The 24,572-nt window shown below is 45.5% G+C and overlaps 1 protein-coding gene across 1 annotated transcript in view; it reads right to left on the bottom strand.

The window, feature by feature from the left end:
• Window positions 1–24,572, bottom strand: part of LOC134021968 (NACHT, LRR and PYD domains-containing protein 12-like) — a 248,064-nt gene that overhangs the window by 159,950 nt on the left and 63,542 nt on the right. Inside the window, 5 exon segments of the mRNA XM_062463092.1 lie at window positions 1,073–1,240; window positions 1,370–2,975; window positions 2,978–3,133; window positions 3,675–3,806; window positions 4,233–4,500. Coding sequence (XP_062319076.1) covers window positions 1,073–1,240; window positions 1,370–2,975; window positions 2,978–3,133; window positions 3,675–3,806; window positions 4,233–4,491 — 2,321 coding nt within the window. The 5' untranslated portion in view covers window positions 4,492–4,500.

Consider the following 24,572-nt stretch of genomic DNA (forward strand, 5'->3'; position numbering starts at 1 on the left):
TTCACTCGACGGAACTGTCTATTGACGTTCTGTTTTATAATGGCATTTTTTTACATAGTTACAATATCTATGTTTCTTTAAGCGGTAAAAAGTAAGTTCCTTTGTTATAGACAGTCGAATGTAAGAAACTGAGGCTCTGTGGTGTGGTTTACTCTGTAGAAGGGACACTCAGATTGTCTTAAGGTATTTATGGTGTTGTTTTATGACACCTAACTAAGAGCCAGAGGGTCTTAGTTGGGTCTCGGGATTGGGGAGATGGTTATCAGTTGAGCGAGCTGACCTAACCTTTTGGCCAAAGAGATGGCCAAGTCAGACATCCTGTTTGTGTATTATTAACCATCTCCTCATTTAGAGAGGGAGCTGTGACATCAAAGAACTGTGGGACACTTGGTATGGAGTCAAACTGTCACTGAACAGTGCTGACCAATCACAGAGACCGCTATATTGATGGATTCACCATCGGAAGAACCATTTGTTCTAGGGTTAGGGTAAGTTTATATAAGGCAGGGTTTTAGGGTTGTTCTTCACCACTCTCTCGAACGACCTGTAGGTTACATCTGCGTGTCTTTCGCTATGACAGGTCCAGAGTACTCTGTTAATTATGAATTTGTACAAACTAAATAAATTGTATTGAAACCGCCATCTTGACTATTCAGATCTACACAGTGCCACTTGAATTCTTCCATTACAGTTTCCGCCTGTTTTACTGGGATTTTCATGCACAACCATCTCTAGGGTTTACAGAGAATGGTCCAAAAAAGAGAAAATATCCAGTGAGCGGCAGTTGTGTGGTCTAAAATGCCTTGTTGATGTCAGAGGAGAATGGGCAGACTGGTTCGAGATGATAGAAAGGCAACAATAACTCAAATAACCACTCGTTACAACCAAGGTATGCAGAATACCATTGATTACTTATCAAACTACTCCTCACTGATGACAGGAAGCATATCTTATTCTTGGCATGATGTTTATACCCAACTTGAGAATAAATTATATTGTCTAAAATCAACCATACAAAGACATTGTGCTATTGTAACCTTGCTATTGACTCATGTAGACCATGAATACAGACCTCAGTGTCTCCAGTTTGCAGAGTGGATTCCCCAGTCCAGCAGAGAGCAGCTTCATGCCTGAATCCCCCAGGTTGTTGTTACTCAAGTCCAGCTCTGTAAGCTCTGAGGAGGGGAGAGCTGAGGCCAGCGCTTCACAGCACCGTTCTGAGAGGTTACAGTCATTCAACCTACATGACATAAGGAGAACATGACACATCATCAGAGTCATAGTTTGTACGATAGGATCATACAATAATCAAATATCACATCACAGTATGTCCTCAATTATATCATTATTTACATTGCTTTATACATACAGAGCAGTTTTGGAGTCTTTGACCACTGGCAGCAGCCTCAGAAGACCTTCCTCTGATCTGGAGTATATCTTCAGGTCAAACACGTCCATCTTCTCTTCTGAAGTCAGCAACACAAAGAACAGAGCTGACCACTGTGTAGATGAGAGCTCCTCACTGGAGAGACTTCCTGAGCTCAGGTACTGTTGGATCTCCTCCACCAGAGACTGGTCATTCAGTTCATTCAGACAGTGGAACAGATTCATGCATCTCTCTGGAGAGGACTCCTCTCTGATCTTCTTCTTGATGTACTTGACTGTTTCCTGATGGCTCTGTGTGTTGCTTCTTGTATGAGTCAGTAGGCCTCGTAAGTCAGACTGATTGGACTCCATTGAGAGGCCCAGGAAGAAGCGGAGGAAAAGGTCCAGGTGTCCATTCTTACTCTGCAAGGCCTTGTCCACAGCACTCTTGTAGAGGTGGACGTCAGATGTGTCTGAGGTAGACTGAGACATCAGATTCTCATTTTTGTTGATGAATGAGAGAAACACAAACACAGCAGCCAGAAACTCCTGAAAGCTCAGATGGACAAAGCAGAACACCTTCTCTTGGAAGACTTTACCATCCTGTCTGAAGATCTGTGTGAACACTCCTGAGTGCACTGAGGCATCACGGACATCAATGCCACACTCTGTCAGGTCTTTCTCATAGAAAATCAGGTTGCCTTTGTCCAGCTGGTGAAAGGCCAGTTTTCCCAGTGACAGAATGCTCTTAATGCTCTCTTCATCCCAGTGTGGATCTGTCTCAGTTTCCCCATGATACTTCACCTTCTTCTGTTTGGTCTGTAACACCAGGAAGGCTGTGTACATCTCAGTCAGGGTCTTGGGCATCTTCTCTTTCTTCTCTGTTCTCAGCATGTGCTCCAGGACTGTCACACACATTAGGGAGAAGACTGGTATGTGGCACATGATGTAGAGAGTCCTTGATGCCTTGATGTGTGAGATGATTCTCCTGGCCAGGATCTCATCACTGCATCTCTTCATGATGTACTCCTCCTTCTGAGCATCATTGAACCCTCGTACCTCTGTCACTCGGTCAACACACTCAGAAGGGATCTGATTGGCTGCTGCAGGTCGAGTGGTGATCCAGATGAGAGCAGAGGGAAGCAGGTTTCCTTTGATCAGGTTGGTCAGCAGCACATCCACTGAGGTGGACTCTGTGACATCAGACCAGCTCTTGTTCTTTTTGAAAGCTAAGGGCAGTCGACACTCATCCAGACCATCAAAGACAAACAGAATGTTGTACTTGTCATAGATGGAGATTCCTGATTGCCTGGTTTCTGAGAAGAAGTGATGGACAAGTTCCATCAGACTGAACTCTTCTCCATCCAACAGATTCAGCTCTCGAAACGGCAGAGGAAAGATGAACTGGATTTCCTGATTGGCTAGTCCCTCCGCCCAGTCCGTGATGAACTTCTGCACAGAGACAGTTTTTCCGATGCCAGCAACTCCTTTTGTCAGAACAATTCTGATAGGTGTGTCTCGTCCAGCTGAGCGTTTAAAGATGTTGTTGCATGTGATGGCTGTCTCTGGTCTTGCTGATTTCCTGGATGCTGTCTCAATCTGTCTCACCTGTGTTCTTTATTGACCTCTCCACTCTCACCCTCTGTTATGTAGAGATCTGTGTAGATCTCCTTGAGAAGAGGTTTTTCTATTTGAGGTATGCCCTCAAACACAGCCTGAAAGTTCTTCTTCAGTTTAGATTTGAGTTTGCTGATCACTTCAACAACAGCTGGATAAAACAACAAACATTTCATATTTATTAACATATCTATACAATGCAACATACCTACATCTGTACAACAGTGCCACTACTAATACCTTTCATAACTCAACATACAAAGTGGATATTGCTTTTTAATACAGTATTTAGAGACAGGAAGCATTTTGCTTGATTGTGTCAATCTCAGGTTCTTGAATAGTTTTTTTCTTGTTGAGTGTTTGCCTGTAGCAATGCTGGTTTGACTCTCCCATCTCAACTAGAGTTGGTTGATACATTATTATGACTGATAAGATGAGGTATAAATGATTTTCCCATGGTACATTTTCCCTGACATACAGTATATGAACAGTGTTGTACCTGCTGTATAATATAGACTATAAAGTCATACACTAACAGTACATCATATGGTTTAGTCCTGAGACTAATGTTAATGTAGGGCTGTAATGAACAGGGAGACTAAAGAGGGTTTGTACTGCTGACAGTCTATTTCATCATGATCCTTTCTTATGTACCATGACAGTCTATTTTATCATGATCATGTCTTATGTACCATGCTCTGAGGGGTTTCCACCAGGAGCAGCAACATGGCCTCCAGTCTCAGTCGTGTTGAAAGAACCCTGGACTTCCTGAGGAAGACAGGAAGTTGAACTGTTCCCACCTGCCTCGTCAGCACCACTGACACCTGTGAGGAGAGAGAAGACAGGAAGAGTCAGGGCTGTCTCATCCTCTCAGGTGTTCCACTCTGTGGAGCTGTGGGTGACATGGAAGGATCCTGTCCTGTGTCTGTGCTGGGTTTCCTGTCCTGTGTGGACTGGGGTTGGTGTTAGCGTGCTGGACTACCACTAATATAATGTCACCTTGTTTAGTTATGAGAAGGGTGTCAGTCGTCCTTACAGTGTCTGCAGTCCTAAGTGATAGTCATGCAGACTAACACTGCAGACACAGAAAGGAGGGCAACATATCCTCTACACTGCATCTCTAACAGTGAATACAACATATTTCTAGATATAATGTATACCAGCTTATGAGATTGCAGCATTATCACAGCATTGTTGTTTTTGTTTCCAATTTGGGAAACAAATAATATTAATACCCATAGAACACTTACCCATCAGCCGCTCAGCAAGATTATTCTGATCCATCTTTCTCAGGATCTCCACAGTGATCTTCAGAGCTCCTTTGAGTGCATATGTCGCCACCATCTTTTCCACTGTGTCCAGTTCATCAGCGTTCTCCAACTTGTTCTTTGGGATGGGATTAAACCCACTTGGAACTTCATTCTGCAGGAACCATTTAAACTTCTTCAGCTCCTTTTCCCCGAGCTGCTCCAGAGTTTTCAACAGGTGCGTTGTATTACTTGTGGCCATTGTGGATCACTGGAGAGAGTGTATTGTGTGTTGCTTAGTAAAATCAAGTTCAAACATTTCTTAAAAACTAGCCTTTAAGTGACAAAAGATGTTTCTAAATTAGTATTTTAAAAGCCATTGCCATCACGCAAGTATTGTTGTTCTCTTTCAGAATCATTTTGTTTCACACTTCACAACATTTTGATTTTGTAGTATTGTGTGTTGGTAAATCTTATTATGTTTGAGTTTGGTATGAAATAAAATGATGCACAATATTATTGGTTGGTGAGTTTTGCCAAGTAAAACATTCCATCTCTCTCTCTCACCACACATTCCATTCTTGCCTGTCTAGGTACTATTGAAACCATTTAATGTATGAGTAAACTTAACCCTTAACCCTCATTGTCACATTAATCACAATGACGTTTTGTATTTATCAATAATTCTTCAAGAAAATGTCATTTCCCTGTCACTCAGCACCCTTCCCCCTCTCTATCTCCACTGTAGAGTTTAGTTTGATTCTCATCTATCTGGTTTTACCCATTTCTACATTCCAGTCCTGTGCTGCTACAGGGCTCTGTAGAAACCATGTCATGGATGAGGAAATGCACTTTCACTTGACGCTCCCAGTAGGAATGATGGGTGTTGGGTCGAGTTGTGGGTCTCATGACTTATAAGAATGATGGGTAAATACGACGTGATCTAAACAAATTATTTTAAAACCTCTGCCAGTCTGATGTACAATCACCCCTAATCATTCCAGAAACATGATTTCTCACCCTCTCACATGATCATCACTGTTCTGTGTTCTGTACTGTAACTCTGGATGTTTGTCCTCCCTCACCTGCAGCCTACATCACCTGCCCTGCCAGAACCCTCCTCTCTCTGCCCTGTCTCTGATCACCTGCCCTGCCAGAACCCTCCTCTCTCTGCCCTGTCTCTGATCACCTGCCCTGCCAGAACCCTCCTCTCTCTGCCCAGGGCTTTCCCAGAGTCAAAGGGACTCCGACAGGGGGAGCTACTTCATCAGAAATAAAGGGCAGTTTAACATCCATTTCGTGGCACATTTCCATCATTGTCGTTCATCATGATATTCAGTTAGGTCAACAAACTCCCGGGATCCCAAATACGCCAGGCATTCAGCTTCACACATCGGGCCGTATTGTTTTGTTCTATTTCCGGGCACACGCATCCATTCACTCATTGTCTCTTCACAACTTTCCCACCCTAAATGAGTGAACACAATACACAGTTGCTCAGGTTTAGCCTTGGTGCACACATAACAGTCTTGTAAGTTATTCATTTTTCCTGTATACACAATCCATCTGTACCATTGGTTAGCTTGAGCTCGGTTAAATAAGACACTGTTATCAACTTCCTTCTCCCGTACCAGTAGGTCGGGGACAGGTATTACACCTTGAACTACGGGCAAGTGTTCTGAAGCAGGTGGGGGCCTTCTGGTAGGGGGTGTTCCATATCTCTGGGACTCTATTCTATACATAGTTCCATGTTTGGGTGTCCATTGTAAGCTCCCATGTGTTTTCCTCCTTTGTGATGGTGAAGGTGCTCTGTGACTCGCCCCGTGCTCTCAGGGTTTCCTGTCCTTCCTCTCTTGTCAGTCCACATAGACCATCTCGCCCGGCCTTCACCCTCACCTCTCTCGTCAGGTGAGTCTCGCCTGGACTGAGAGAAGGAATGTGAGAGAACATCATCACGGGATCCTGTTCCAACCCTGCCTGTCTCTTTAGTCGTATAGGGGACTCCACATCTGGTGAGACAATCTCACACTGGTCTCCAGGGTCCACCTTTCCCATGGCTTGGGGAAGTTCATGTGGCCAATAGTTTGGCCTGCAGTTTGGTAAGCTAAGGCCTGTAACCAGGGTAAATCCTACAATCTTCCTCAACGCATCCTAGCCCCACACTCAGATGCACTGGTCCTTCAGAGATCATGGGAACACACATATGGGTCTGGACAACGGCTGTATGGAGAGAAAGGACTCCCCTTGATCAGACGGCATAAAAGTTCCTCTGACTTCACATATTTTCTTCAGGGGCTGGCTTGGTGTTAAAAGGAGGATTCCAGGATGGAAAAGCAGGGTGGGGTTTGCTCTGCTCTGAGGGACTGCTGTGGGTGCTTCTCCAAATACATCTTTTACTTGATATCAGTTAGCAGGTCTTTCTTTGAACTCACTTGTGTGCTGAGATAAGGGTGAGTGCAGTTGGCTCCTTGCCCATGTTATCTGTCCTCGTGTTCTCCAGACTCCCCCTGGATGAACCTGAGCACCGACTGTGTTCACAGGCCAGAGGACGGGGAAGAAGAACACTGACAAACGTGTTGGAATGAGAAAGGCCCTCCTCTGCCTCAGCAGGTAGACGCAAAGCAGGGAAGTCACAATCCTTGTTGTATTTTTGGCCAAGCTCGACAGAAGATTGGCTCTAGTCGCACACGTGAAGAGGAGATCAAACCCTGGATCAGGTGTATGCTAATGTAGCAGACGCATACAGAGCCCAGGCCTACCCCCATCTAGGTCTGTCAGACCACCTCTCTCTTCTGCTACACCCGCGTTATACACCCAGGATCAGGAGTACGGGGACTACAGTCAGAACAGTGAGAGCATGGCCAGAGGACGCTATCCCTCGGCTCCAAGACTGGTTCCACCACACAGACTGGGATGTATTGAAAGGGCACGGACACTCGGGACACCTTGGATAACCACACCTCCGCTGTCTTGGATTACATCTCCTTCTGTGTGGACAATGTAACATGCTGGAGACAATTCCCTGTGTTCCCAAACAGACAACCTTGGATGACAAACGGAGTGCAACAACTAATGCGGGCTAGGAATAGTGCTTTTAGCTCGGGTGACCCGGAGGCGTACGGTGCAGCCAGGACTGCTTTAAGGAGGGGCATCAGTACTGCCAAAGAACGACACAAGAGGCGTATTGAAGCCAGATTCCACACTGCCACAAATCCTAGGCAGGTCTGGGAGGGTATCAGGGCCGTCACGGACTATAAGAGGAAAACTCCCTCAGCTGACTGTCCCACCTTAGCTGAGGACCTGAACCTCTTTTACGGCCGTTTTGACAGGGAAAACAGCGACCCTGTCCTGCCCCCCCTGCCCTGCACGGACTCCGCCCCGGTCCTGAGCACACATGAGGTGAGATGTGTCTTCCGCAGCATCGACATCAGGAAAGCACCCGGACCAGACGGCGTGCTGGGCCGGGTGCTAAGAGACTGTGCAGCGGAGCTGGCGGACGTCTTTTCCCGCATATACAACATGTCGCTGGCTACATCATGGGTCCCAGCCTGCTTCAAGGCCGCTATAATAGTCCCCATACCCAAACAGTCTAAGGTCACATGTCTAAATGACTACAGGCCGGTGGCACTCACCTCCATTCCTGCAAAATGCCTAGAGAGACTAGTCCTCAAACATATTAAAGCAGCTATCTCACCATCACTTGATCCATATCAATTTGCATACAGGGAGAACAGATCAACTGAGGATGCCATTGTGCTCCACACACTACTGGAGCACCTTGAGCAGAAGAACACCTATGCACGGCTCCTCTTTGTGGACTACTCTTCGTCTTTTAACACCATCCGGCCATTCAAACTCCGGACCAAGTTCAATTATCTTGGATTAGACACCACACTGTGCAAGTGGATTGCTGACTTTTGAACAAATCGAGGGTCAGAGTGGACAAGACCACCTCCTCCACCCTTTTCATTAACACCGGGGGCCCCCAAGGGTGCGTGCTGAGCCCCCTGCTCTATACTCTGTACACGCATGACTGCCTTGCCTCCTCCTCCTCCAATCTCATCGTCAAATTTGCCGACGACACCACAGTGCTCGGTCTCATCAACAACAACAATGAGACTGCCTACAGAGATGAGGTGCGACATCCGGCGTCATGGTGCCACTGCAATAACCTGGTCTTGAACATCAAGAAGACCAAGGAGATCATTGGAGATTTCCGCAAATGCGGACAAAATAACCATCAGACACTCTCTATTGGCACAGAGGAGGTAGAGAGGGTGCCCAACTTTAAGTTCCTGGGGGTGACCTTGACTGAAGACCTGTCCTGGGGTGCTCACATGCCTTATGTGTGGGAAAGGCCCAACAACGCCTCTACTATCTGAGGAAACTAAGGAGCGCCAAAATCCCCAAACCACTGTCGAACGCCCCTGAAGGAGCATTCGTTTTGATGGACTTTGGAGAAACAATAAAAAAAAAAAAAAAAGAATAATGCTTAATAATGAAAAGTGTGCATTTTGGCAAATGTGTTTGACTTTGTGCATACGTATATCCAAGTTGTGCATTAAAAAGTTGTAGATGCTTGCATACATATATAAAGGTTTTGCAATTTTAAGTTTGGTGTTTTTAAGAGGAGTTTTGACCTCTAACATACGCATGTGTTTTATTAGAAAGAATGTGCATTGGCAAATGTTTTTTAAGAAAGTGCTTGCATAATATTTTAAAGAGTGTTAAGAAATAGCTGGAAAATGTTTTAGAACCTTTTTTACCTTTTTTGAATAAAAAAAAAAAAAAAAACTTTGTAGATGTGCATCTTAAAATAGATATGTAGTATTGCTAATGTGTAAAAGTTTAAGACAGAGTGTTTCAGTATGATAAATGCAGAGGATGTGGTTAGGAAATGCTTGAATAGATGGAACCACATTTAACTTTTTGAAGAATACAGGAAACGTGTAGACCGATACCTGCGTCAAAGTCTAGACAGGGCCATCACGTGTTAAAAGAAATAAGAATGAAAGTTGGGGGTAGAGAAAAAGCTTTTTGAGAGTTGTACTCCGTGAGTCGAGTAGTCGAGGTTGTTGGTTCCTGAGCCTGTTTTTCTGTAGAGTGTTCGCCTGTGCTTATTTTAGCAAAGAGTTTTCTTTTCTGTCAGTTGTGCTGTTGTTTTACTAGTGACCCAGGGTCCGCGTTTTCCTATTTTTTTTTTGTCGGGCCTTAATCAAGGAGGCTTTAGCGTACCTTTTTCTTTTCCTTTTTTACACTTTTGTATCTGTTTCAATAATCTGCCAATAAAAATTTGAAAAGACAGTCGTTGCTCTACCGCCCATTTGTGCGCCCCCCGCTCGAGACCAAGGGATCCACTCAGCGCCCCACGCCGATACTCAGGTGAGTTCCCCGGGAATCGCGACCAGTCATTTAGGCACGAAAACTGCCCAGCTGGTGTTTACGCGAAACAGGGTCTATGAAGTGTTCATCTGCTCAGACACATATACTCTCTCGATAGGTGCGGTGTTGCGTCTCACAGATAAACTAACGGGGGGAATAAGGGCGGAGGAGGGCTCTTGAACGTTTTTGTTATCGGGTGGGAAGGGCGCGGTAACCGGGAGCGAAACGTATAGCCATAGGAATAAGTGATCGATAAATTATGATGTTTTGCCCAAAAAAGGGCCTATAAACGTCTGCTGCTATAAAAGATCCCTCCAGGTTTGCGTCAGGAGGCCCCGGTGAGCGTCTGTGACACCGTGGTTTGGTTGGGTGCGGAGATTCCTTTCCTGGGAGGGGAGGGAGCCTCGGACCAACTCGTAGCCAAGCGTGTGTTCTCCGCACACGTAGCCTATACAAATTCGTGAGACCCCGTGCGAGAGTTGGGTGATTTTGTTGCCGGGGGACCAGCACCCCGGTCAGCGACCTCGAGTCCCCACACGCTCGTTCGACACCACTGATGGCAAACTTGTACAACTGTGCCATCAGCAGCGTTTTAACGTAGGGTTTCTTAGTGTGGTTTTCCAGCTGCACTAAGGCTGAACAGCAGGCACTCCAACGGGGGGTCAAAACTGCGGGGAGAATCATTGGGACGACTCTCCCCGAGATCAGTACCGTCTACGCCAGCCGCTGTCTGAGGAGAGTGCACAACATCCTGCGGGGCCGTCAGCACCGGCATATACAACATGTACGTCATTGTATGGGACAATGTGAATTTCCACCGTGGCCCGCTCATAAGGGCATGGTTCACTACCCACCCAAGGATGGTCATGGTGTTCCTACCACCTAACTCTCCTTTCCTCAATCCAATTGAGGAGTTTGTCTCCGCTTGGAGGTGGAGAGTATATGAGCATCGGGCGCAAGATCAGAGGTCCCTGCTCCATGCAATGGTGCTGCATGCCAGGACATAACTGGAGATCAGTGGAGGGGACGGTTGCGACATGCACGCCGTTTCTTCCCTCGTTGTATCGCGAGCGAGAATCTACGGTGTGAAGTGGACGAGAGCCTACGGCCAGACAGGCAGCAGCGTGTGTCCGGCCAGGAGGGGGAGGACGGTGGCCACGAGAGGGAGGGGGAGGACAGCGACCAGGAGAGAACTGTTAGCTTTATTTACAGCACTGTAGGCTGCGTGTCATTGTCATTGTTTTTTGTCTGTGCGTTTATATTGTGCTGTATACATTTTCTTTTTACTCTGATGAATGGAAGTGACTTTCTGTGTGTGAATAAAAACTGTTACAATTTCCTTGGCGGTATGAGTGCAATGTGTGATGTCGAACCTTGGAGGCTACTCCTACCCTGAAATCCTATTTCTTTATTGATTTCAGTTTTATACTAGCCTGACGTTGTCACACTCATAATTCTAGTCAGAATATGAGTCTGAAAACTCTCCGTTGGGCTGTGACTACGGGGCGTGTTTCAACCGAACTCGTAAAACAAATGCCTCTTCGCTCAATTGGATAGACCTACAACCAATCAGAGCAACGTAATATGTTGTTTGTTGAAAACAAATTCAACCCAAGGGCTCTTTCGTGACGTTGTTGATTACGTTACTGTTGATCATCTGTCCATCATCGTATAAAGCCCGCCCTGGCAATTTCATTGGTCTGCCCAGATCCTGGTTTTATGTAGTTGTTCCCAATACGAGACCCTCCAGACCCAACTTCCCGACCAAATTGTTTTGTGGGCGGGGAGAAGTTGGGCTGGCAGCCAGGCTAGTTTTATACAAAACTGTATTCTGTTTGTCTGCTAGACAAAAACAGTACAGTAACCATTGTCAATGAAGAACTGGGCTCAGACTGAAAGTTGGACAAGAGGGATATTTCAACAGTCCTCTGCCATAGTGACATCCAAACATTTGGACTTGCAGTGCTTACACAATGCCAAAGGGACGAAGCATTTTGGGGGCACTGACTGTTTCAATGAGAAGGAAATGTACTTTTGACACATGAGTGAACTGTTTTGGGAGAGGTATAAGCTTTTGCAGGTGAACCACGGTGTTGTGCCGAACCATCCACGTTCTTTTGGCAAAAGCACCAAGAGTGTTGAGAATGTCCGCTTTGTTTCGAGAAATGAGCCAAAGCAATTGAGAAGGATCTTTGCTGTTTTTCTGGCACTGACTCTTTCTACACTTGTGGGAGAGATATGAGCTTTTGCTGGTGAGCTACAGTGTTGTGCTGAACTGGAAGACTGTTTTGCCAAATGATCTTAAGAGTTTTGAGAATGTCATTTTTGTTTCAAGAAATGAGCCAAACCAATGGAGAAAAACTGTAAAGCAGAGGAGAATCATAACAACACTGGTGCACACAAGTCCACACACACACACACACACACACACACACACACACACACACACACACACACACACACACACACACACACACTGGCTCACTTGCACACAGCCTTCAACCAAGTTCATCAATCCCATGAACTAGTGTGCTCCATCCCTCTTGGCTAGGGAGTGATGAACGGCCTGATGTGCAGAGGGGGGGATTGTGGATTTGTGCTATTAAACGTAACGCTAGCTCTGTCTCCGGGGAGGGCAAACAGCAGCCGTCCAAATATACACGTATTTGCAGCGAACACTTCATCAAAGCTAAGCTCAAGTAAAGTTAAACACAATTATATACAGGTATGTTAATGAACATATTTTTAGCCATAAAACACATCTTTATGTAATCGGTTTGACATAGTTTGTTGTGTATCGAGGCGACCAACTGCAGTGGTCGTAATGAGTTAAAGTTAGCTAGTTAGCTAAATAGTTACAGTGAGTTAGACCCCCCCCTCCCAACACCCCTCTTTATCACTCAGTGAGTTAGACCCCCCCCCAACAACCCTCTTAATCAATTCAATTCAATTCTTATATATATATATACATATATACACACATACACATGTCAGTCACACACACAGTATATTTTGTGTGTGTGCTTTGTGTGTGTGCCTTGTGTGTCTAGGTCATGTCGAACGCCCCTGAAGGAGCATTCGTTTTGATGGACTTTGGAGAAACAATTTAGAAAAAAAAAAAAAAGAATAATGCTTAATAATGAAAAGTGTGCATTTTGGCAAATGTGTTTGACTTTGTGCATACGTATATCCAAGTTGTGCATTAAAAAGTTGTAGATGCTTGCATACATATATAAAGGTTTTGCAATTTTAAGTTTGGTGTTTTTAAGAGGAGTTTTGACCTCTAACATACGCATGTGTTTTATTAGAAAGAATGTGCATTGGCAAATGTTTTTTAAGAAAGGGCATAATATTTTAACCCTTTGACGCGTACGAACACACCGGTGTGTTGAGTCCTGGCTGGTCCCTGGAGCGTACCAACACACCGGTGTGTTGGAACGCGTCCTTTAGAATGTCCAGTTTGGCTTATTACGTAACAATAAACTCTTCAGCATTAGCCTACGCGTATGTTATAAACATGAATCTCAATTTACTGTATATTTTGAGAAAGTTTACCTTTATTATCCATAAGAAAACGTTCAAACAATTTAGTTTAGCTAATGTTAGCTAACAGCTAACCAAAAATAACTCACGCTTTACTCACGCCACCTAGTAAACCATAATATTATCCGTTTTCCTTGACTTGGCTATCGCTTTCAACAGATTTTACTATTGTACAACCAACCAGAGATCGAAATAATAGATATACGTTCACAAATATGCATCTAAAACATCTGACATTCGTCTGTCTTTCGTCTCGTTTTGAGCTACTAGAGGCCATCTTTGATTTTTTTGTCTTCCGGCAACAAATATGACCCTTGATGATGTACCCCTTGACCCCGTACACCTCAGTATTTTCTCGTGAGAAGATTAGGTCATCTCGTTGACCATTTGACACCCACAATGCAGAGTACTGATCAAAACAAAAAACATGGCAGCCTACATTATCGTCATTAGCCAAGTTAGCTTCTCGAAAGCTACACTACGATAATATATCATATCAATTCACTGTGGATTCACCTGTGTGAATATTTAAAAATCGGAACAGTAATGACAGTACTAAGTTATTTTAATAAATATTTTAATAAGTTAAAAAGCCCACACCAACACGTTTCTTAATTTTTAACACGTATCCTTTTACTCATTTCAGGTAGCTAATTACATGTCCAGGAAAGGGTACAATCTCGTCATTGTCACGTTACATATCAATGAATATCATTAGCACACAGCTATAAAAAATATCACATCAAAATTATTTAAAACCTTACTGTGTAGGGGTAGGCAAAGCTTCCGTCAACATATCGGCAAAAAGGTACAGCATGTTTGAGTTGTGTGATGTACTGGCTATGTTTAGGACATGATCCTTTACACAGGATCCACTATGGACATCCAGGATCATGAAGGGCTTGGGATTTCTGGATCTGTTGTCATGACAAGTCAACTGGTATTTATTGTCATCATATACTTACAGTACACAATGAAACAAAACAACGTTCTTCCAGGACCTAGACATAACCTAGACAACTACAACAACTGTGTGGAATTAGGTCAATAAAATTGGTCCAATAAGACAAGATGAAATTTGTGACAAATGCCTCAAAACACCAAGAAGTGGGGATACTGTGAATGTAAACAAGTAAGCTAGTGCAAGGGAAACTGAATGTAAACATAACATACTAATACCATAATACATGGACATCAGTTATTGAGGTAGCAGCAATATGCAAAAATATTGAGTTTGATGATGTACAGGAGCGTGTGGGGTGCATGGGTTTGTCCACAATGCGTGTGGGTTTGGGGATGCAGCATTTGGTATAGATGTTTGTGAGGGAGGGCAGAGAGATCCTGACTATCTTCTCAGCTGTCCTCACTGTCCTCTGCAGGCCGTGATGCAGCTCCTTGGGATGCTCTCTACAGTCCCTCTATGCAATGTGGTGATGGTGTGGGATGGGAGATGGGCTTTCAGCCTTTGCAAAAAAATAAACATGCTGCTGGTACATCAAGGAATTAGGTGTTTGACGGTCTCGTTGATGTTCAGCAAGGAATGGTCACTTTGTGCTGACCGTACTTGCTCGACACCTGAGAGAAGGCCATGTACTATACATGGACAATTTGTACAGCAGTGCTGTCATGTTCTGTTTCTTGGAACGGGGCCTGTGCAGGCCAACATTCACCTGTAAAATTATAGGGAGATGTTCAAGATATAGAAAACGGTCAACAGCAGGCAATCAAGTGGTATCACAAGTGGTGCGTTTCATTACCCTATGAAACATTACAGTCATACATTGCCGTCTTGTCATTTCAATAGGTTGTTAGATTGAATAAGCATAAAGTCTGGTTTATTCTACATGTCGTCCATCAACTAGCCCTAGCCCAGATTTTCCAAACAAATTACACTTGCCTCTCATTTTTGCTTGAACTGTGGCCTGACAATAAATGAGGAATACATTTTCTATCAACACGGAAATTAATGACAGTAGATGGTAGCAAGAGATCACAAAACATAGCCATCAATATAGAATGGATGTCTGAATTATTGTGTTTGCTTTAATTTGACTAAACATGGCAAGTTAGTAATCGCTAGTTACCTGAATAATACCCTTTACTACGAGCTAGCTAGTAAAAACATCAGATAGTGGAAAACAACCACAGGTCATGCTTTCGTCTCAATATCATGCCACAGGTATGTGTATATTTTGTGGGTATAAATAATCTACTCACCAGAAAAGTTTCCCAGATAAAGATGCCAACCAAAAAGGTTTGAAGGTATCCAAGCAGCATGAGCTTGCTTGATCGCCTTTCGCCGAGGTGTGTGGGAGTCATGTTCCAGTCTCGCCTATAGCTCAATTTGGTTGACGATCAACAGTTGCTGCTAATTTACTTGGCTATGTTACGTAGTTTGTGTAGTAGGATTATAACAAAGTAATGCAAGTGCATCTAGTCAGTCTAGCGTATTACTAGGATTGTAATGTATCGTTTTGTTTTCGTTTAGCTGGCTTCCATCCAGTAACTTATTTTGTGAACACTGGCTGCGTTGCCAACTCAGAAGGTTTACGAGATGGAAGCCAGCTGGAGAAAACAAAACGATGAATATAAATCAAATTAGACTGACTGGATGTATCCAAATTATTTTGTATTCGTTATAATCCGACCACACAAACAACGTAACATAGCCTAGTAAATTAGCAACAGCTAACTTGTTGATTGACTCTTTACTACACTACGAGCTAGCTAGTTTGGCAAAAACATCACCTCGTGAAATACAACAGTTCATGCTTTCATCTCAGTATCGTGCAAACTATATGGGTGGTATAATTTGAGTTATACAAATACTTCAGTCACCAGAATAATAGCCAAAATATCTACTTTGAAGGTTTCCGCCAGTCCCCTGAAGCGGAAGAAATACGTAACGAGAAGGTGGATAAACAAAACAACCAATGAATGGAGTATTCGTCACTAATACGGGGTGCAAACTAGGTCAATGGAAAATGCGAACCGAGAAATACTTAAATTGTATAGCAATTCGATTTTAATGCGTCATAATCAATTTCTGGAACGTTGAGATTGATCCAAACTCACGCGCATAAAAAACTCACTCTGGGGGACCAGTCAAGGAATTTAGAACCTACGTGTGAAAGGGTTAAAGAATGTTAAGAAATAGCTGGAAAATGTCTTAGAACCTTTTTTACCTTTTTTGAATTTTACAAAACTTTGTAGATGTGCATCTTAAAATGGATATGTAGTATTGCTAATGTGTAAAAGTTTAAGACAGAGTGTTTCAGTATGATAAATGCAGAGGATGTGGTTAGGAAATGCTTGAATAGATGGAACCACATTTAACTTTTTGGAGAATACAGGAAACGTGTAGACCGATACCTGCGTCAAAGTTTAGACAGGGCCATCACGTGTTAAAAGAAATAAGAATGAAAGTTGGGGGTAGAGAGAAAGCTTTTTGAGAGTTGTACTTCGTGAGTCGAGTAGTCGAGGTTGTTAGTTCCTGAGCCTGTTTTTCTGTAGAGTGTCCGCCTGTGCCTATTTTAGCAAAGAGTTTTCTTTTCTGTCAGTTGTGCTGCTGTTTTACTAGGGACCCAGGGTCCGCGTTTTCCTATTTTTTTTGTCGTGCCTTAATCAAGGAGGCTTTAGCTTACCTTTTTCTTTTCCTTTTTTACACTTTTGTATCTGTTCCAATAATCTGCCAATAAAAATGTGAAAAGACAGTCGTTGCTCTACCGCCCATTTGTGCGCCCCCCGCTCGAGACCAAGGGATCCACTCAGCGCCCCACACCGATACTCAGGTGAGTTCCCCGGGAATCGCGACCAGTCATTTAGGCACGAAAACTGCCCAGCTGGTGTTTACGCGAAACAGGGTCTTGAAGTGTTCATCTGCTCAGACACATATACTCTCTCGATAGGTGCGGTGTTGCGTCTCACAGATAAACTAACGGGGGGAATAAGGGCGGAGGAGGGCCCTTGAACGTTTTTGTTATCGGGTGGGAAGGGCGCGGTAACCGGGAGCGAAACGTAGCCATAGGAATAAGTGATCGATAAATTATGATGTTTTGCCCAAAAAAGGGCCTATAAACGTTTGCTGCTATAAAAGATCCCTCCAGGTTTGCGTCAGGAGGCCCCGGTGAGCGTCTGTGACACCGTGGTTTGGTTGGGTGCGGAGATTCCTTTCCTGGGAGGGGAGGGAGCCTCGGACTAACTCGTAGCCAAGCGTGTGTTCTCCGCACACGTAGCCTATACAAATTCGTGAGACCCCGTGCGAGAGTTGGGTGGCGTAGCGAGGCGTAACAGTACATTTGTTGCCGGGGGATCAGCACCCCGGTCAGCGACCTCGAGTCCCCACACGATCGTTCGACAGTCACTCACTGTCTCTCAGGTTGTGGCATACTGATACATACTGGGCAGCAAGGTATGCCCTGTCTCCTTCTCCTAGGAGGATTTTTACCTTTGAGAGCTCACTAAGACCTTTGAAATATGACATTACAGAGTGGAGTTTGTTCCAGTAATCATTTCTTATATCACTGAATGTTTCACATTGTAGGAGGAAGTGCATCTCTGTCTCGACCTCACCTGTCAAACAGTGACCACTGTTGCGGGGTTTGCTCGTTTAAAGATAGAAATACTTATTTATCATAAAGTCTCGGGGCACCACCCTAATATTGGTTTAGGACATTAGGGAATCCTATGTTTAATATGTAATAATCAGTCTCATCTTTAGGAATGAATTCGTTCTAAGTGTAGAGCCAATCGTAACATCAGTGAACACGCATGTCAAAATATCTTTACATTGAATTTATTCAAGTAAGGTAAACAGATCTTATGAACAAGTTGGATTATGGGTTTGATATGAGAGATTGGTTTCAATGAACAGAATGAAATGGTCTAACTTAAAGAAAGACAGAAATTGTACAGTCAATGATTACATCCTTACAAATCATAAACAGAGCTCACGCCAATGCCATGTCGAGGAGGAAAGAGCGTTAGCCATAGTTACGTTTGATCAGGGGTTGATCAATGAGGTTGAGGGCGGTTTGCGCCAAAGGTCCATTTGAAGAATCTGAAGTCACAGCGCGGCTGCGCTGGGTCATGTGACTGAGTCTGTGGGATCTCAGTGAAGTCTCAATTAGAATTGCGTTTTTGGTTCTTCTGTTGAAACGTCCAGATAGTGACGCGTTCACTATAAAGTTGAATCTCAGGAGAAGCTTGGCGACGTCCTTTGGAACGCCAATCCTGATGGCGTTCATGCCATGGTCGGTTTCGCTGGAGTCAGAGATTGATGGTCATCTTAGGGCTTTATACAGTTCGAGAGAGGACCCGTCTGGGGTCAGATGTGGATTGGGGGAAGCTGGGTTCTCAACTCCCCCCTCCTTCCTTCACACCTACCAAAGGTGTGATCTGATCTCTGGCTGGTTCATTCGATGGTTCAAATATTGTTCTGGACATCTTGGTACAGTTACAAAATATAGTTGAATGATTGTTTTATTATGATAGCTTTGTGTAGATACCAAGAATGACGTGGTTATCTTTCAGGAAGAAGGAGTTGTTACTAGAATCAAGATTTCAGTGAACACAACATTAAAACAAAGTAACAAACATAACACAAATATCCCTCTCATAATTCTCCACCTTGTACTCTTGTGGTAAAGGTGAAGTCTCAAGAACTTTCCTCAAAAGTTCTGATCAAGGTATGTTCTTTGTTCAAATCGCCGCCGAAACGGATAGCAAATGGTCGCTGGAGACGTGTTGTCTAAATCAGGCCCTTTGAAGCTTGCAAGCTAGCAGGGGGGCTGATTAGGTAGATTGGGGAGGTCCCCCCCCCCAATTCTATGGTTCCTTTGCATCGGCGTTTGGTGGGTAATCAGCATACTGAGGGTGTCACAAGGGCTGATTAGGTTTGTCTGATGTGATTGAATCACTCTTCAGGTGTGGCAAGATGTTGGCTCCGTGTGGTCTTGCGGACCTCACTACATCCCCCCGGATGTCAACTTTCATAGACCGTCGTCGATGAAACTGTTGACATGAAGACAATAGAAGAAAGACCACAGCAGCGTAACAGCATGTCACCCCCCCTCCCCAGACATTGGCATGGCTATGAGTGATTAAGCTATGACATGACATAGGAAAAAGGTTGAGAGGAAATTATTGAAACAAAAAGAGGCACTTGAAGTGGCTTACAATGGCCGTAGCAATTGAAGCTTTGTGACTAGGGGTCTAGATGAGGGAAAAGTTGTCGGCTTTTCAATCTTTTTAAATCAAACTAGTTCAATAAACTCATTTAGGTTATGGTTACAATTGACTGCCAAAGACGTATACAAATAACGAATAAAGGTACAAGGTAATTATAGTACATACTTTACACAATTATAGTTACTAAGTAGCTTATTGAAGTCAACGTAACTAAACCACATTGATGAACTGCATCTAATAATGTAACTTGAGTTTGGCAACCACTGTTTTTTTAAAACACAGTTAGCTGCGGGAATAGTCAATGCTTTTTCGACAAGCTATATCGTGGCGGCATAATAGGTTACGTGTAGAAACTGCATTGTTTAGTTGCTTCTAAACAAAAGTCCTTCAGGACTAATCACTACTGTCTGTTTCCTTGAACTAGACATGTGCACCAACGTTTTAGTTGGTTGGTTTATTCACTTAACCAAATAGCTACACTATTAAAATAGAGGCTATAATAAAGGCTCTTATGCTACTTTCCTTGAAGAGCTGGCCGAGGCAGATTACAACGTAAATGTCGGGGCAGCGGTGTTTCTGAGCACGCGCGTACCTCCGGTCAAACCTAGCTGCTTCCTTTGAGCTAGCTGGTCCCACACACACACTAGGAGCTATTTCACGAAAAACTATTGAATACGCACACAGCCACTGTAGCCCAGGCACAGTAGTATTAAATACATGGTGCTACATGCAGTTAGAGCTCGCTCTATTTTAACAGTTCGTTTCACAAAAGTTACGATTGCTCATTTCAATCTATCTTAGCCTCACACGGGGCACCATTATGTAGCGGGGTTTTCTCGTTTAAGATTAGCAATACTTAATTTATAATAAAGTATGTACTTCTTGGGGGCACCACCTCTTATTTGTTAAAGAGACAGAGGAAACCTTATTGAATAATATTGAATAATAGCCTTCGTAATAATCAGTCTAATCTTAAGTCGTGAATTCTATGAAAGTAGAGCAGATCAGATAACGTGAGTGATATGCGAATATTATACACAATGATTTATTTAGGAAAATGTAATTATAATGAACAAATACCAGATAAGTTATGGGTTAGTCAGAGTAGTACAGTGGCTGGATGCAAATGAGGGCGAGCAACACAATGGCTGTGTAGAGCGCGTGTGAAGGGGGGAGGGAGAGAGAGAGTGAGAGAGGGGTAGAGAGGGACAGGTAGGCCTTTGTGGTAACAATGGACGAGCAAGGGCAACTGACTTAACAAGGGTTAAGTTAACTCATTTGTAAAATACAATCAAACATCAACAATTTAATCACAACATGCCAATATGTCACAAGTAAGAAATATTGCAAATCGTAGTTACTTTTGTCGGTTTGAAGAAGGAGTCAAAGGTTCGTTATGTCCAACGAATAGAAAGCGGAATCTCTCGTCAAAGTTCCGGGCGCTCAGTGAATGTGCCAATTGAGAGGAATAGGTTAGAGAGTGACGCTTAAACTTCAGAATATAACAATACAACATTCATAAATGGTTTTGTTAGTATGGTACAATCATTTTGATATCAAGATTGTCTGACTTAACTATACTTGAAGGGAAGTTATAATCAAACCTCAGTTAAACAACGTTCTAAGTAAATGAGAAAAACACACATTATAACACATCAACTACTGTCATTGAAATAGTGTCCATGAGCCATGTAGTCCTTGAGAATATGTTTGTAAATCCACATAAGAAAGTTCTTCCTTATAAATCCTTTGTCTGATACTGTGGGCCGTGTGGCCTCTGTATCTGACCCCATGCTGGGTCAGAAGCTTTGAAGCTTCTCCTCTGGGAGAAGGACAAAGGGGGAAGACCCTTTCCTTGTCGGGGGTAGGAGAAGGTGTGATGGTACCGTGCTTTGTCTGTGGACTGTGCTACACCACATATTCTGTTTTCTTTTGGTTGCCATGATTTTTTGTGTCGTCCTGTTTCAATAGGACGACACAGAGTAGGGAGGGAGGGTGGGGGAGAGAGTAGGGAGGGAGGGTGGGGGGGAGAGAGTAGGGAAGGAGGGTGGGGGGAGAGAGTAGGGAGGGAGGGTGGGGGGGAGAGAGTAGGGAGGGAGGGTGGGGGGGAGAGAGTAGGGAGGGAGGGTGGCGGGAGAGAGTAGGGAGGGAGGGTGGGGGGGAGAGAGTAGGGAGGGAGGGTGGGGGAGAGAGTAGGGAGGGAGGGTGGGGGGAGAGAGTAGGGAAGGAGGGTGGGGGGAGAGAGTAGGGAGGGAGGGTGGGGGGAGAGAGTGGGGAGGGAGGGTGGGTGGAGAGAGTAGGGAGGGAGGGTGGGGGAGAGAGGAGGGAGGGAGGGTGGGGGAGAGAGTAGGGAGGGAGGGTGGGGGGAGAGAGTAGGGAGGGAGGGTGGGGGAGAGAGTAGGGAGGGAGGGTGGGGGGAGAGAGTAGGGAAGGAGGGTGGGGGGAGAGAGTAGGGAGGGAGGGTAGGGGGAGAGAGTACATTTACATTTATTCATTTAGCAGACGCTTTTCTCCAAAGCGACTTCCAAGAGAGCTTTACAAAAGAGCACAGGTCACTGATCATAACACTGAGACGCCCCAAACATTGCGGGGAGCCAAACATGAAGCATACATTGTGAAAAACCTAAATAAGTGCCAGAAGGAAGAACCATAAGAGCTTGTAGTTGAGTAAGTTACAATTAAACAACATGAACCTCAAAAAAGTGCAAGTGTACCTGTAGAAAAAACAAGCAACAGTAAAAATATATTTCACAGCGAGTACGGTAATTTTATCAGTTTTATCAGTTACAGCTAACCAACAAGAGCAACAAGTCTCTAAGTAAGAGTCATTGTGATCCTGGAGGAAACTAACATCAGGTCCAGCAAATTATCCCTAAGTACCGTTGTACTCCCGGAACAAGTGCGTCTTGAGCCTTTTCTTGAAGGTGGAGAGACAGTCAGTGTCTCTGATGGAGGTGAGGAGGTGATTCCACCATTGGGGGGCCAGACAGGAGAAGAGCTTGGGTTGGGAGCGGGTGCTCTTGAGAGGTGGGACCACCAGACGGTTGTCAGAAGAAGACCGTAGGTGGCGAGGGGGGGGGGGGGGGGGTGTAAGGCTGGAGGAGAGACTTGATGTAGTCGGGAGCAGTCCCGTTCACCGCTCGGAAGGTCAGTACCAGAGTCTTGAATCTGATACGGGCCGTGATGGGAAGCCAGTGGAGGGAGTTGAGGAGTGGGGGGAGAGAGTAGGGAGGGAGGGTGGGGGAGAGAGTAGGGAGGGAGGGTGGGGGGGAGAGAGTAGGGAAGGAGGGTGGGGGGAGAGAGTAGGGAGGGAGAGTAGGGAGGGAGGGTGGGGGAGAGAGAGTAGGGAGGGAGGGTGGGGGGAGAGAGTAAGGAGGGAGGGTGGGGGGAGAGAGTAGGGAGGGAGGGTGGGGGAGAGTAGGGAGGGAGGGTGGGGGGAGAGAGTAGGGAGGGAGGGTGGGGGGGAGAGAGTAGGGAGGGAGGGTGGGGGAGAGAGTAGGGAGGGAGGGTGGGGGGAGAGAGTAGGGAGGGAGGGTGGGGGAGAGAGTAGGGAGGGGGGGTGGGGGGAGAGAGTAGGGAGGGAGGGTGGGGTGGAGAGAGTAGGGAGGGAGGGTGGGGGGAGAGAGTAGGGAGGGAGGGTGGGGGGAGAGAGTAGGGAGGGAGGGTGGGGGGAGAGAGTAGGGAGGGAGGGTGGGGGGGAGAGAGTAGGGAGGGAGGGTGGGGGGGAGAGAGTAGGGAGGGAGGGTGGGGGGAGAGAGTAGGGAGGGAGGGTGGGGGAGAGAGTAGGGAGGGAGGGTGGGGGGAGAGAGTAGGGAGGGAGAGTAGGGAGAGAGTAGGGAGAGAGTAGGGAGGGAGGGTGAGGGGAGAGAGTAGGGAGGGAGGGGATCACACTAGACACACACAGTGTATATTCAAGTGGGTAATACTGTCATATTACTGGTCCTAAATGTAGTGTTTCCAGTGTGTGTGTGTGTGTGTGTGTGTGTGTGTACGTGTGTGTGTACATGTGTGTGTGTGTGTGCATGTGTGTGTGTGTGTGTACGTGTGTGTGTGTGTGTACGTGTGTGTGTGTGTGTACGTGTGTGTGTGTGTACATGTGTGTGTGTGTGTGTGTGCATGTGTGTGTGTGTGTGTACGTGTGTGTGTGTGTCTATAGGGCCACTGGGTCATTTTTTGTGTCGTCCTGTTTCAATAGGACGACACAGAGTAGGGAGGGAGGGTGGGGGAGAGAGTAGGGAGGGAGGGTGGGGGGGAGAGAGTAGGGAAGGAGGGTGGGGGGAGAGAGTAGGGAGGGAGGGTGGGGGGGAGAGAGTAGGGAGGGAGGGTGGGGGGGAGAGAGTAGGGAGGGAGGGTGGCGGGAGAGAGTAGGGAGGGAGGGTGGGGGGGAGAGAGTAGGGAGGGAGGGTGGGGGAGAGAGTAGGGAGGGAGGGTGGGGGGAGAGAGTAGGGAAGGAGGGTGGGGGGAGAGAGTAGGGAGGGAGGGTGGGGGGAGAGAGTGGGGAGGGAGGGTGGGTGGAGAGAGTAGGGAGGGAGGGTGGGGGAGAGAGGAGGGAGGGAGGGTGGGGGAGAGAGTAGGGAGGGAGGGTGGGGGGAGAGAGTAGGGAGGGAGGGTGGGGGAGAGAGTAGGGAGGGAGGGTGGGGGGAGAGAGTAGGGAAGGAGGGTGGGGGGAGAGAGTAGGGAGGGAGGGTAGGGGGAGAGAGTACATTTACATTTATTCATTTAGCAGACGCTTTTCTCCAAAGCGACTTCCAAGAGAGCTTTACAAAAGAGCACAGGTCACTGATCATAACACTGAGACGCCCCAAACATTGCGGGGAGCCAAACATGAAGCATACATTGTGAAAAACCTAAATAAGTGCCAGAAGGAAGAACCATAAGAGCTTGTAGTTGAGTAAGTTACAATTAAACAACATGAACCTCAAAAAAGTGCAAGAGTGTACCTGTAGAAAAAACAAGCAACAGTAAAAATATATTTCACAGCGAGTACGGTAATTTTATCAGTTTTATCAGTTACAGCTAACCAACAAGAGCAACAAGTCTCTAAGTAAGAGTCATTGTGATCCTGGAGGAAACTAACATCAGGTCCAGCAAATTATCCCTAAGTACCGTTGTACTCCCGGAACAAGTGCGTCTTGAGCCTTTTCTTGAAGGTGGAGAGACAGTCAGTGTCTCTGATGGAGGTGAGGAGGTGATTCCACCATTGGGGGGCCAGACAGGAGAAGAGCTTGG

Source organism: Osmerus eperlanus, chromosome 6 (assembly GCF_963692335.1).
Source record: "Osmerus eperlanus chromosome 6, fOsmEpe2.1, whole genome shotgun sequence".
In the NCBI taxonomy this organism is placed as follows: domain Eukaryota; kingdom Metazoa; phylum Chordata; class Actinopteri; order Osmeriformes; family Osmeridae; genus Osmerus; species Osmerus eperlanus.